Raw genomic sequence first — 12,500 nt, 5'->3', positions numbered from 1 at the left:
TTTCAAAAGAAAATCATTAAAAAATATTGACTTATAATTATGCATTTTGTTATTAAATAGATAACAGAACTAACCCAGTGTAATTATCCTTGGCCTGACTTCTTACACTTATTTATACATTCACAACTTTTGGAAGTATATATGATTACCCTGGATTTGATACACAAGAAATGCAAGTTAAGACACAAGTTGTCTTATTTTCACTTTCGAGAATTGTTTTATTGTATCAACTGTAAGCATCATTTAGATGTACATGTTTTCTTGTAAGTGTACCATTGTTATATAGAAGTAAAAGTAATATTAGCTGTAAACATGTTAGGTATTAACATTATTTAAACCATAACTGATGGGAAATTATGATGGTAAATGTAGGTGGTACTTGTTCTCTAAATAAAGACACTATTCAAGTAGTTTGTAATTCATAGTGAATAGAATTATTTGCTATGGTAATTCATGTTATTTCAAGTGTAAGTATCAACTTATTATTATTGTAAATGTTACTTAACCAGCCATGAAAATTCTCAATTAGTTATTGTTAGCTTAAAAAGATTAATGATAAAAACATAATAAAATTATTTAAATGAAATAAAATTCAAAGGGCCCTATTCCCATATCCAATTTGTCTCCAGTCAATATAGCATAGCATGTCTGATCTAAGGCTTCCAACCAAGGAATAATTGCTCCTGAGTATTCTATATTATGAATAATATACACAGATATCCTTCTGAAATTATGAATATTGACTACATCAATCTCGTAACATTCAACTTTATTTGGAAATTTACCAGCAGTGCATGGGGGATTTCTAAGAAATTAATCTCCTCGGCAATCTTAAGGTGGTCACAGATCAAAGAAAAAAATATCACAGAGTAACAATGCTGTAATTAAATATAATTGGAAGTTCTATAGGTACTATTGGTGATTAGTATGGTAATTACTTTTTTATAACCATTTTCTATAAGTGATATAGAGTGTTTGTGAATGTGTAGGCAACTATGGTGTGTGTGAATCCTTGTCTTATTATTTTCATATAACTGAAGTTAACATGCAAGTCTGCAACCTAAATATTAATTTCCTGACAATGAATAAAATTGACTATAAACTAAGCATCTACAAACAGAAATTTAATATCAGTTTCAATGCATTTTTAGATTGTGTGAAATTTTAAATCAATTGTATTTAGGAAAAAAAAGTAAATTAAAATTCATTGAAAAATTGAACAAAGAATAGGACTGGAAAATGTAATACGAACTTGGAGCTAGTTCTGTTTTTGTTAGTGTAGTATCACAATAAATAAATTACCATTGTATGAAATGATTTGTTTTCTGGGACAGGTATTAATGGATCAATTGGTATCTTTGTAATTTTTCATAAATAAAAGAATCTAGCTTAATATTATTCTGCAATTTGTATGGATCTCCTAATATTTTCTAGGCGGAGTTTCATTCTTTCAAAAATACTGCACAAGAAAGTATTCAGTGACAGATATGGCATAATATCAATATAAGCTGTTCCAAAGAGTTGCACAAATCTCTCCTTGTCAATTTTGCTTCATTTCTTATCTATTTCTTTTCCTAATGTTTATTTTTAACTGAGCTAAAACGATAGAAAAGGGTACTCTATCATTCAAGTGAAACATGGACAGAGAATCATAAGATTTAGACATGGTGAGTGCACACTGTTCACAACATATATGGTCAGAAAATAATTTTAAACTTTTACCAGGATTTTATATTTTTAGCATTACTAATCATTCAGCATAGTTGTTCTTCTATTTTATCGTAATTGAATTCTTGTAAAAGAAACATCAGCATTTTGAAACTTTATTACAAGGTGGGCATAACTACAATATAAAAGGTGTTTGTAGAAAGGGAAAAAAATCATTATTAAATATTGTACATTACAAAAGAAAGCAAGAAAACAAAATCACACAAAAGAATTCAGCATATTTCACAAGCATACTGTGAATTTTCACCCCAAGACACCAGACTTTGTGCACCTTGTACACTCACTGTGGCTGGGTCATACCCTTGCACGTTTTCATAGTTCATGGGCATGGTTGAACTAAAAAGAACTGAAATTGAAGGTAATGGTGGTGTTTGTGTGGAATTCTAAAGCTTGTGACATGGAGAGGCTGGCACAGACAGAATTGGAACAGGAAGAAGCAGACAGGTTTCTGGGGGAGTGGACAGAGTGAACAAACCCTGGCATCTGTCACAAGCAGATGAACCCTAGTGACGAGGGGTTGAACTACATCCAGTAGAATATATTTTCGAAGTCATACAATTACAAATCATTAAAAAAACAATTTTAGAAATTCTGCCTTTCATATATTACAATAAATAACAGTTTATTTGCAGTTACTTAATTAATTTCAGGTCAATTATCATATAACAACAGAATTTATCATTACAATATCTATTGTAATAAATAACCAAAAATATATAGTTGTGTAAGTAATATTGCAATGGCTTATTACTCACCATTTGTAACCTGATAGGTTGCATGAAATAAACAAACAAACAAAAACTTACCAATGATTAAAGAAAAGATAAGGAGAATGTATAAAAAAATCCTTGTCCCTTAGCCTTATGCAAACGAATATTTTTCTCTGTGCATATACAGTTGGCTGAATTATTCACACTGTAATGACTTCTAACAGGCCCATTCCCATTCATTCATAACATATCACTTTTTGTGATTAAATAAATTAATAATAAATAACTATGCTTCATGCTAAAATCATGGAATTTTGTGTAACTGTATATCAGGCAATACATTATATCCATACTGTATGCCCAATCCAAAAATAAAATAATTAACTTCAAGTTTCTTTGCTTTAGACCCAAATATATAAGTGAAACAAATGCTGATTAATATTCATAAATATTCTTCTGGATAGCAAATAAGATTTGCAAACAAAGGGGACTGATTGTGGGGTCGTTGCTCACTCTCTCATCTATCTATATCATATTGCAATGATTTTTTTTTCAGAAATTTATCTTGTAGTGGTAATAAATACAGCTTTTCATATTTTTGACTAAAGTGATCTTGACGTAATTCCTTCCTCATCATATCAATTCAGCAATGTTCATAAATAAACAGTTTTTAATATCTGAAATATCACATATTAAAATGACATAATAGTGATCTTACAGAAGGCTAACCTAAGAGTTGAATTTATTCTACATTTTTTGTGTAAATAAATGCAAAATATCTTCTGCAATATTGAAATATCATCTTCAACACCTGCAAATACAAGACACTAGGAGTTTTTGGTAGAAAATTTGTGGAAAACACTAACTTAGTATCACATATTTTAACATTAAGCATCTACAAGCTTGCATATTTACCGAAACAATTGACTAGGAAATAATACTTTGATTGGTGATATGTACTAAGTTATTAGTTGTCTTATACACCCTGAAAGTTTACCTATACTTGCTAATACTACAGCAAAAGCTCCATCATGTACATTTGTGATGTATGATATATGGACTGTATAATAAGATTGTGTTTGAGATTGTGATAGGTGATATGCAGACATAAAGGTCAAGAAATAGAAAATGTGATTTTAACAGTTCTGTTGAAGCATCTTGTATATACAAAAATACATGTAAATATACATAATCAACTTGTCAATTCATAATGTCTTATCAATAATTTGTATCTGTGTAGTTTGCATCACTATTATTATTCTTTGGATGTTAAACATATTCTAGTTGATTTTTTCTGAGCATAATTGATAGGTATTCTATTTTATTACAAAGATCATTCAAGCTTCTTTATATCATTTAGAATATTCCAGTCAAGCACCATAAAATCTCAATAAATCATGAACAAAGAGTGTATTTCTGGAAGGCTATAAGTATGAGAGTATTAATGGGTGTTTATCTAACTTCATTATTGTCAATAATATGAGGATTCTCAAGTATTTGGTCAGTATATTTTGAGCTTTTACTGTAATATTATGAAAGTGTATCAAATGCAACATTTACACAATCAATTTCTGGTTACTGATATTGTCATATGCACTTTAAACATACTAAGTGGCAACTCGGTGTTTCATATATGAAATAAACAAACTTGATAACATAAATCATTAACTCCATCTAGTGCATAGAGCCTCCATGAATTTTTAAAGAGCTCTTCACAATTCCAATTAAGTTGCACTCACTGATCACATACAAATATGAAGCAAATAAACAGTAGTAGCTCCTTTGCATGAATATGGGACAAAATTTAACCTTAACAATTCAAAAAAGGTTTAGAGCTAGATAAAACTTACTTATAAAAGGGCACTTTACAATATAATTCATATTTCCTTACTTATTTACATTCTAAATTAGCTGAAAGCAGCATTATAACATTTAGCAAAAAAATATCTTATTCACTTTTTTGCTAAGTTCAAAATTCCTGAGAATCAGTAGGAGTCTTTTCTGACCAAGCCTCACGTGCTTTAGGCTTGCCAGACTTGTTGCTGGCAGAACCTGTGAGAGTTGGGCTTCTACCTCTTGCACTCCTTGAGGGAGAATTACTGTCCTTTGACGATGTTCGGGTTAACCCTCTGCTAGATTTTGGTCTTCCTTTCAAACCCCCTTCTTGGCTGTCCTTTTTCCCACTATCTTGTGAGCCAGAAGGCATTGGACTGTTCTCCTTCGATCGTTTGCCAGCAGGTGATGAACTTCCACTATTTGTACCCAGGGGAACTGAGGAACGTCTTGGGGGTGTCCCCTGAGCGCCACTAGATGCTTGTGTCTTGGTTATCACTCTACCGGGTGACGGGGTGTTTGTCCTTGACCTGCTAACTCTGCTTGACTGGGTACCTCGACCCTTGACCTGCAGTTTTTCCATTTCCTTGTCAACAAAGCCAAATGGATCCGAAGAAGTAACCTTTTCATCCTTGGCCCCTCTGCCTCTGCCAGAGCCCTTCCTTCTTACCGAAACCCTAGAAGTACCCCTAACCTTTCCTCTTACAACCTGGGATTCTTCTGGTGCTGGAGATGCTGGAATCTCTTCAAAATCCATGAGATTTTCCTCATCTGTTGTCTGGCAAACTTTTGGGATAAAGTCTGCAAAGAAACAAATCTTATTAAAAAATGTAAAAATGTTTACAAGGTCATCAACACTACAACACTTAACACAGATAATAGAGAAACATCCTTAACACCATACTCCCTCTAGCAAGCAACCCCACTTACACAAAATGCATACACAAGCATGGCACCAAAGAAGCCTTACTGCTCATGGGCACAAATAAAGTCAATCACCTTCCATCATTAGCAGCATGGTATTATAACTACCTAGAGAAATAGGGTACACATCAAACAACTCCATTGTGGACTGCAACCATTACTCAAAACATACAAAAACAAAACTATATAAGCCACACACACACACACACATATGCACTCTCTCACGCATGCACTAACACACACGCACGCACACGCACAAACACCTGCCCAAACTGATGGGACCTTCATACCATTGCACACATCCTTGAGCAGCGTACTTCCTGAACATTTGACAAACAAACCAACATCGAATCCTCATAACAGTTATTGAAACCCAGTGAAATCGGCCACTTATCTACACAGTGTGGGTTTCCTATAAAGGGATACCTTGGGACTTCAATAAGAAAACTTTCATATATTATGAGAAAAATTTAAAAACGTTAAACGATTTATTCTAAGCATGTAATTCATATGAAATAACCAATAAATACTATATATGAACAAATTTTACAATCGTTGTCAAAAATACCTAAAAAATCTTTCTATTAACCTATTGCAGATGGGGTGTCTAATGACCTAACTAGCAGTCAGGATGGTCAGTCTACAACAATGGCAGCACTGTCTCAAGATTAAAGGGACAGGGAAGATGTTTTCCCCACTCTTCGGGTAGCTTAAACTAACCTAAAGAATATTTTTCCAAAAATCCATCACAAAACATAGATTTAGGCTGACTTTGTGCTGTAGCTCTGAAGCTAGTGCTGTTACAGCCATAATACTTCATGACTGTATGCTCCCTTCAACTGTGAGCAGATCCAAATGTGCATCATATACTCATTGACATCCATCTTTTAGGCCTAATCAGCGCTGTCATGTATGTCATGATACCTGTCCGCAATGGGCTAACCATTAATGACTAGGTGACTTTCCTGTAGTATTTTGAAATACAAAGGCCTAACATTACTTGCTATTTGTATGCTGAGGCAGTGGCCAGCCACTAAGCAACTAATCACATGGCAAGATAGCCAGACAAAGCCACGATGAGATGTTCACATTACACGTGGGAAGACCAACCTAGCCATGATGTGAATGTCACATCATCTGTCATTAAGTGGTTAGGGATCAGATGTAAAATAGAAACACTTATAGCTTTCCTCAATAACTGTCACAATTGTACATTAGTAACTAAAATGTAATCAACCACTTTACAGGGATTAAAGCGACACTGATTTTGAAGAGCAAGACATCAGTACAAATCTAATCATATTTTCCTAATATTATAATTCCATTATGAGAAGACCATTAAAACTCCATTTGTCATATCATATCATCCCCCAAATGCCATCATCTTCAGTTTAAAATTTAAAAGCTACTTATATAAAATAAGTTTGTTCTATTTCACACATTTTGTCACAAGTATGAGCTATAATAGCTCCGTAAGGAAGAAAAAACACATGAATCTTTGTGAAATTTGCAAATAAAGCCAGGAGGTCAAATATTATAATAATTCCTACAATATACTGGAAACATGTTCACCAAAGATGACAGGAATATTTGCAAAGTAGCAAAAAACAGTAAAATTGAAACATCATTAACCCGTTCCCGACGGGGCCAATCCGGCTTAAATAGACCAAAATTCCGGGACTCTTGAATGCATAAGCCTAACGCGTCGGGATTCTCGGCCGCACTAGCCGCGAGCCAGCGCTGCGCGCTGGCTCCTCCCGCGCCCCGGGCTAGACAAAGTAACGCGTCCCCGTCGTGTAGCCCAAAAACCACTAGACGTGTTATCTTGTCATCCGTCGTTAACGGGTTAAGAGTTTTGTTACATGATTAACTTAAAAGTAGGGCAGTCCACATCTCACTTCCTAGCTGAGATCAAACTCTAGGTATTTATGAAGATTTACCTGTGGGATATTAGATCAACAACAATACCCTTAATTTTGAGAATGTGGAAATTGTTCACTCATTACTTTGATTTTATACTCCCTCCTCATATAAGAAAAATAATTAAATTAATAAAAATGAAAAACAAAAGAATAAAAATTAAAAAGAAAATCGACAAATAAAAATAATAATAAAAATAAACTTATACTAATAATATTTAAAAAATGCATAGAAATACAAAAAATTATACAAACAAATAAAATATAGTTTCATCAAATTCAAACCAGAAATAAAATATAGAGAGAGGACAAAACATGGGCAGCTTTTATATATAAACTATATCTTATTAATGGCTCTGAAGTTATTTCTCCATACTATTGATAGTATGGTAGAGACAAAACATTTACCTAAAAAGTACAAGGATCTCTTTCAAATAACTTATCTTTCAAAGTTAAGGTTCATAATTTATTACAATAGTTAATAAAATGAAAGTATATCTGACAGATTTTTGTTAGGTTTCTATAATTATGGACTAACTCTTGATATACAATACATGTCTGCTAGCCTATTCTTTTTTTCTTTCATAAATATCATCTAATTATAGATCAATTGATATGTGGTAAGCTTTGCTTTGCTTTTCTATATGACAATTACCATGTCTGCCATTGCTACAGTGGATATTGACTTTGTCTTACTGGAGAACCTTCACATCAGTCAACTAAGTCTGGGGAATCACACAATACATAAATTTGTAACCAATATTCTGTGATGGATTCCAATCTATTTTAGGCTTGAATAATTATCCTATGGGCTCTTACCCTTCATGATACCCACCTGCGATAGATCAATTACAATCACAACATGAGTACAACATACATGCCTTCAGTAAACTAACAAGTATTTTCTCTTTATCAAAACATTATTTTCTCAAGCATTTAAATCACTCTTATATCAGTATATAATATTTACCTGGGAGGTCGTATAATATTACCTGGTGAAATGTTGTTGCGATTGCACAGGCGCCTGAGTGCAACTACATCGTTCAAGGTGTCCTCTAATTCCTGCTGGGCAGAGGAAAATTTTGGTAACAGCAAACTCAGTTTCTCTAACAATCCCATGTGAAGAGTCTCTGCTTCTTGTACTCCTGGTTCATTACTTCTGGAATTGGAAACATTAAAAAAAGACATAAGATAAGTTGGTAAAGAAAAAAAGAAAAAGAAAAAAGTGTTTCCCAACCATTCCACCATTAAGGGCCCATTTTATTGCAATTGATGTTGCAATAGATCCCAGGTTTGTCAGTTCAACAAGCAATTTTATTAATTAACCACAAACTTAATTGGATAGTTTCATCTTTCAACTGAAAGGTCTAAACAACTAACGACTTAACTTCCATTATCTGATAGTTTGTTATCCAACATTTTGGTTTTCTGATATTTACAAATGTGCAACCTTTTTCATTATCTAACAATTACCTTGCCCCCTTCCACTACCCTAACATTGCAAATCTCACCATCCAAATCACATACCAGACTGCAGTATACATACTTGATAAGTAGAATAGCCACTACCAGTTTGTCTGTTATGCCAAGTGGCACTGGGAGTAAGATGGAGGATGAGCGTATATAGTTGAAGCAATTTGTCTTCTCCTTGTTACAATGAAATAAATGTTTTGCCAAACTTTGCACTTATTCTTCCATAAATTTTTAATAGTAATATATTTTGTACAAAGAAATTCCTTCTTCATGGAGACTAAAAGACTAAACTACAGGAATTATTTTCCTAATAATTTTTAATATTCTGATGTAAAGTAATGTAATGTAGAGTTGGGTGGAAAAAATGGTAGTGGTGTGAAGTGTAAGTCTCTCTCATTCAAACAAACCTACTGAATAGTAGCCCTGTGTCAATTACATATACCCATCTGCAAGGGGTTAACCCATTTATGATAGGGCCGTTTTGGCTTCATCTGGACAAATTTGCTAGGGTATTTCAAAATGAGTAGGCCTAATGCTGATGTCTATTCGTATGCCAGCAGCGAAGCTGCTACGCACCCTATTACCTAGATAGATAGCCAAACAAAAGCCAAGATATGGTATTCACATCACTGGCAGTATGACCCTAGGTTGGGAATTACTGCACTTCATAGTTAGCATATCTACAGTTGTGGAACATTAATAAAATGCTGACTGGTAATGTGACATTAGTGACGAAAATCATTATTCTATGAGCAATTTCTAGTTATTATGACTGGATCAAATGTAAAGAAAAAAATATGGGAAAATCATACAATTTAAATTGTGACCCTTGGAGTCTTTTCTGTTAATGGAAAATATTATCATGATATAAAAAAATCCTCTCCTTAAACTTTAGATGGGGAAACTTTCTTTGGGTGATAAATAAAAATAATTACAATATGAATGCAGTAGCATAACTACATAAACTCAAAAAACAACAACAACAACAGATTTCGCTCTTTCACTTACTCGATATTGGAAAGGACATCTCGGACAGCAACCGAACTGTACAAAGCGGGATTCTGAGGCTTGAGAAGATAGTCTGTGGTTGAAGTATCTCCCATGTTAACTACCTGAAGTGGGACACCTTCAAGACGACTGAAAATTTATCAGATTGTTGTAATGTGTAAGAGGTCAATTTTATAAGAGCAGAATATAAAATAAAACATAATATTAAATAAAAAGTAAAATGGAAAATAAATTCTTTTCAAAATCTATATTCTCAGTCTAAAATATATTTCTTTTCTCTTCCTGCTATGACATAATTTTTTTTTTTTTTTACAAATTAGGTTTTTCATGATGGCTATATTTGTCATTCTAATTAAAAAACAACAACATAAATCTGTATATCAAATAACAATATAAAAAAAATTCTTATATCACATTGACAATCTATTGACTATAAAATCCATACTTACTTATTTTGGAGCATCATGAATTTATGGGAGACAGTAAACGTCCCAGAATCTACAGACGGAGAACATGACATAATACCCATGATGAAATGCCCACCAGTATGTGACATAACTGCTGCAAGCTGTTTATGCACCAGCATCTCACGAAGATATAAATCTTCGCATGATGAACCCCGACAGCGGTACCAGCCAATCACATTCTGGTAACAAGTTTGGGATTATAGTACATAAAAAAAAACACACACACACAAACATACAGACATAATCATCCACACACACACTTATATACACACACACACACACACAGAGACATGCACACACATACACCGACATGCACAAGCACGCACGCACACACACACACACACACACACACACACACACACACACACACACACACACACACACACACACACACACACACACACACACACACACACACACACACACACACACACACACACACACACACACACACACACACACACACACACACACACACACACACACACAGGCACTGGCACAAGCGTGTGCATGCATGCACGCACGTACACACACACACACACACACACACACACACACACACACACACACACACACACACACACACACACACACACACACACACACACAAACACACACACACACATAGACTAAAAATAGACTAAAAAATATATACACATGTTTATGACTATAAAAACAAACACACAAAATTTATTTCATAACATATTCAGCATGGTTACATATAAATAACAATATGATACCTTAAATTTTGGTCCCATGTAGGCATTTAATTTCTCTTCATTGAGGATACCTGCACCTGAGTAGAAGCTTCCGATCATAGTGCATGGAAGAAATGATGAGACATCTGTGAAAGAAATAATACTCAGTGAAGGAAATAAATGAATAAAACATATCTACAGTTCAATATCTTTATTACTTCATGATAAAAGTTAAACATTTGAATCAAATCTTATAGTAAAGAAACTTCTGTGCATTAATTCATTGGTGATAAAAGGGGATTCAGTTCTTGGTTGACTTCTACATAAAAGACAAAAACTCACTGATAAGGGTTTCCATTTTCTCATTGCAGATCTGTGAGTCACTGATATGCTCACTGATGTGACTCTGCACCTGGCCCAACAGAAAGCCTTCCTGTGTGTTCAAAGTTCAAAATGTTCATAAGTAACAATTGAAATAGCAATGAAAAATAATGATATCAGTAATATTAGAAGAAATAAAAATAATAATAATCATCATCATCATCATCATCATAATAATAACAATAATAATAATAAAAATAATAGTGATCATAATAATAATCATAATAACAATGATCATAAAAATAGTAATCATGATCATAATAAAAGAAATAATAACAATAGTAATAGTGAAAATAATAATAACAATAGCAATTTTAAAAATAATAATAATAAATAATAATAACAATAATAAAATTAATAATAATAATAACAATGATGATAACAATCACAATAACAATTATAATAATATATAATTAAAACAATAACTAGAAACATGAAATCATAAAAACAATAAACATTAAAATAACAGGAGGAAAATATCAACAATAAAAAATCAAAAATACACATAATTTGTTGCAAACAGTTATTTTGTCCAATCCTGCAAAACCACAAAGTTATTTCTTACAATGTGACATATGTTTATAGTATGTTACTATACAACCAATGATGAAAAAAAAAATACATTCATAAAATCCTTTTTTTCATCTGCTATTTCTAAAATGACATTGGATAAAAAAATATTTGGTCAGAATTTGTAAGCAGTGACCCAACTGGAAACCATCAAAGGGATGACACTGACATCAGGTAGAGTGGTGCAGTGCCAATGCCTTGACCTCTGCACCTATTGGCATTCTAATAAAGGGTCAGCAAACCTCCACTATTCTAGCAAAATAAAAACTTGTAGGATTCCTTGTTAAGTTTTTGTCAGTTCAAACTCTATCTTCCTAGTATATACATGGTAGAGGTTTGCTTACCTTTACCAGGGCACTGTAGGCATGGAGAACATGACAATAGACTGACAATCTGCTAATGTCATGTGGTGCTTTGCTAACTTTAATGAAATTCAATTTGTACACCCTAAACGGAGAGTTATAGGGGCTGGAACCCTTTAACTCATTGGTCGCAGTTTTAAATAAATATTTGCTCTGCCTTTGCAGCAAGTTTTGCCATCCGCTGCTAATGGGTTTAAAATGGGACATCATTTATATTAGTAAAACAATTAAATATTAATATATTTTAAGGCATATTTCATGTCCTACTCAAATACTGTGGTTAATATCATCCCTATGGTTTGTTTCCGCAAAGTAAAACTACTTTAATCGAACAGTGTACATCTACATCTTTTGTCTGGCCAACGCACTGCCTCTGTATAAAATTAACATATGATTTCATCCATACTCTAGCAATCTTTCTGCTTCT

General features: G+C 33.2%; 1 protein-coding gene across 2 annotated transcripts in view; it reads right to left on the bottom strand.

Annotated features, from left to right (window-relative positions):
• Positions 1 to 1,809: 1,809 nt before the first annotated feature.
• Positions 1,810 to 12,500, bottom strand: part of LOC122259945 (BRISC complex subunit Abraxas 2) — an 11,372-nt gene continuing 681 nt past the window's right edge. Inside the window, exons 2-7 of one of the 2 annotated variants that reach the window (XM_043026942.2) lie at positions 11,103 to 11,193; positions 10,803 to 10,906; positions 10,045 to 10,241; positions 9,596 to 9,724; positions 8,107 to 8,273; positions 1,810 to 5,072 (exon numbers count right to left, since the gene is read on the bottom strand). In XM_043026942.2, coding sequence (XP_042882876.2) covers positions 4,408 to 5,072; positions 8,107 to 8,273; positions 9,596 to 9,724; positions 10,045 to 10,241; positions 10,803 to 10,906; positions 11,103 to 11,193 — 1,353 coding nt within the window. In that variant the 3' untranslated portion in view covers positions 1,810 to 4,407. The remainder of the gene's footprint in view (positions 5,073 to 8,106; positions 8,274 to 9,595; positions 9,725 to 10,044; positions 10,242 to 10,802; positions 10,907 to 11,102; positions 11,194 to 12,500) is intronic. The other variant, XM_043026943.2, reaches the window with a different exon arrangement.

This window comes from Penaeus japonicus, unplaced genomic scaffold, assembly GCF_977035675.1.
Source record: "Penaeus japonicus unplaced genomic scaffold, GWHDUDI00000001_assembly GWHDUDI00000004, whole genome shotgun sequence".
In the NCBI taxonomy this organism is placed as follows: domain Eukaryota; kingdom Metazoa; phylum Arthropoda; class Malacostraca; order Decapoda; family Penaeidae; genus Penaeus; species Penaeus japonicus.
The sequence above is the reverse complement of the archived record's forward strand: the minus strand, read 5'-3'. Positions and strand labels throughout refer to the sequence as shown.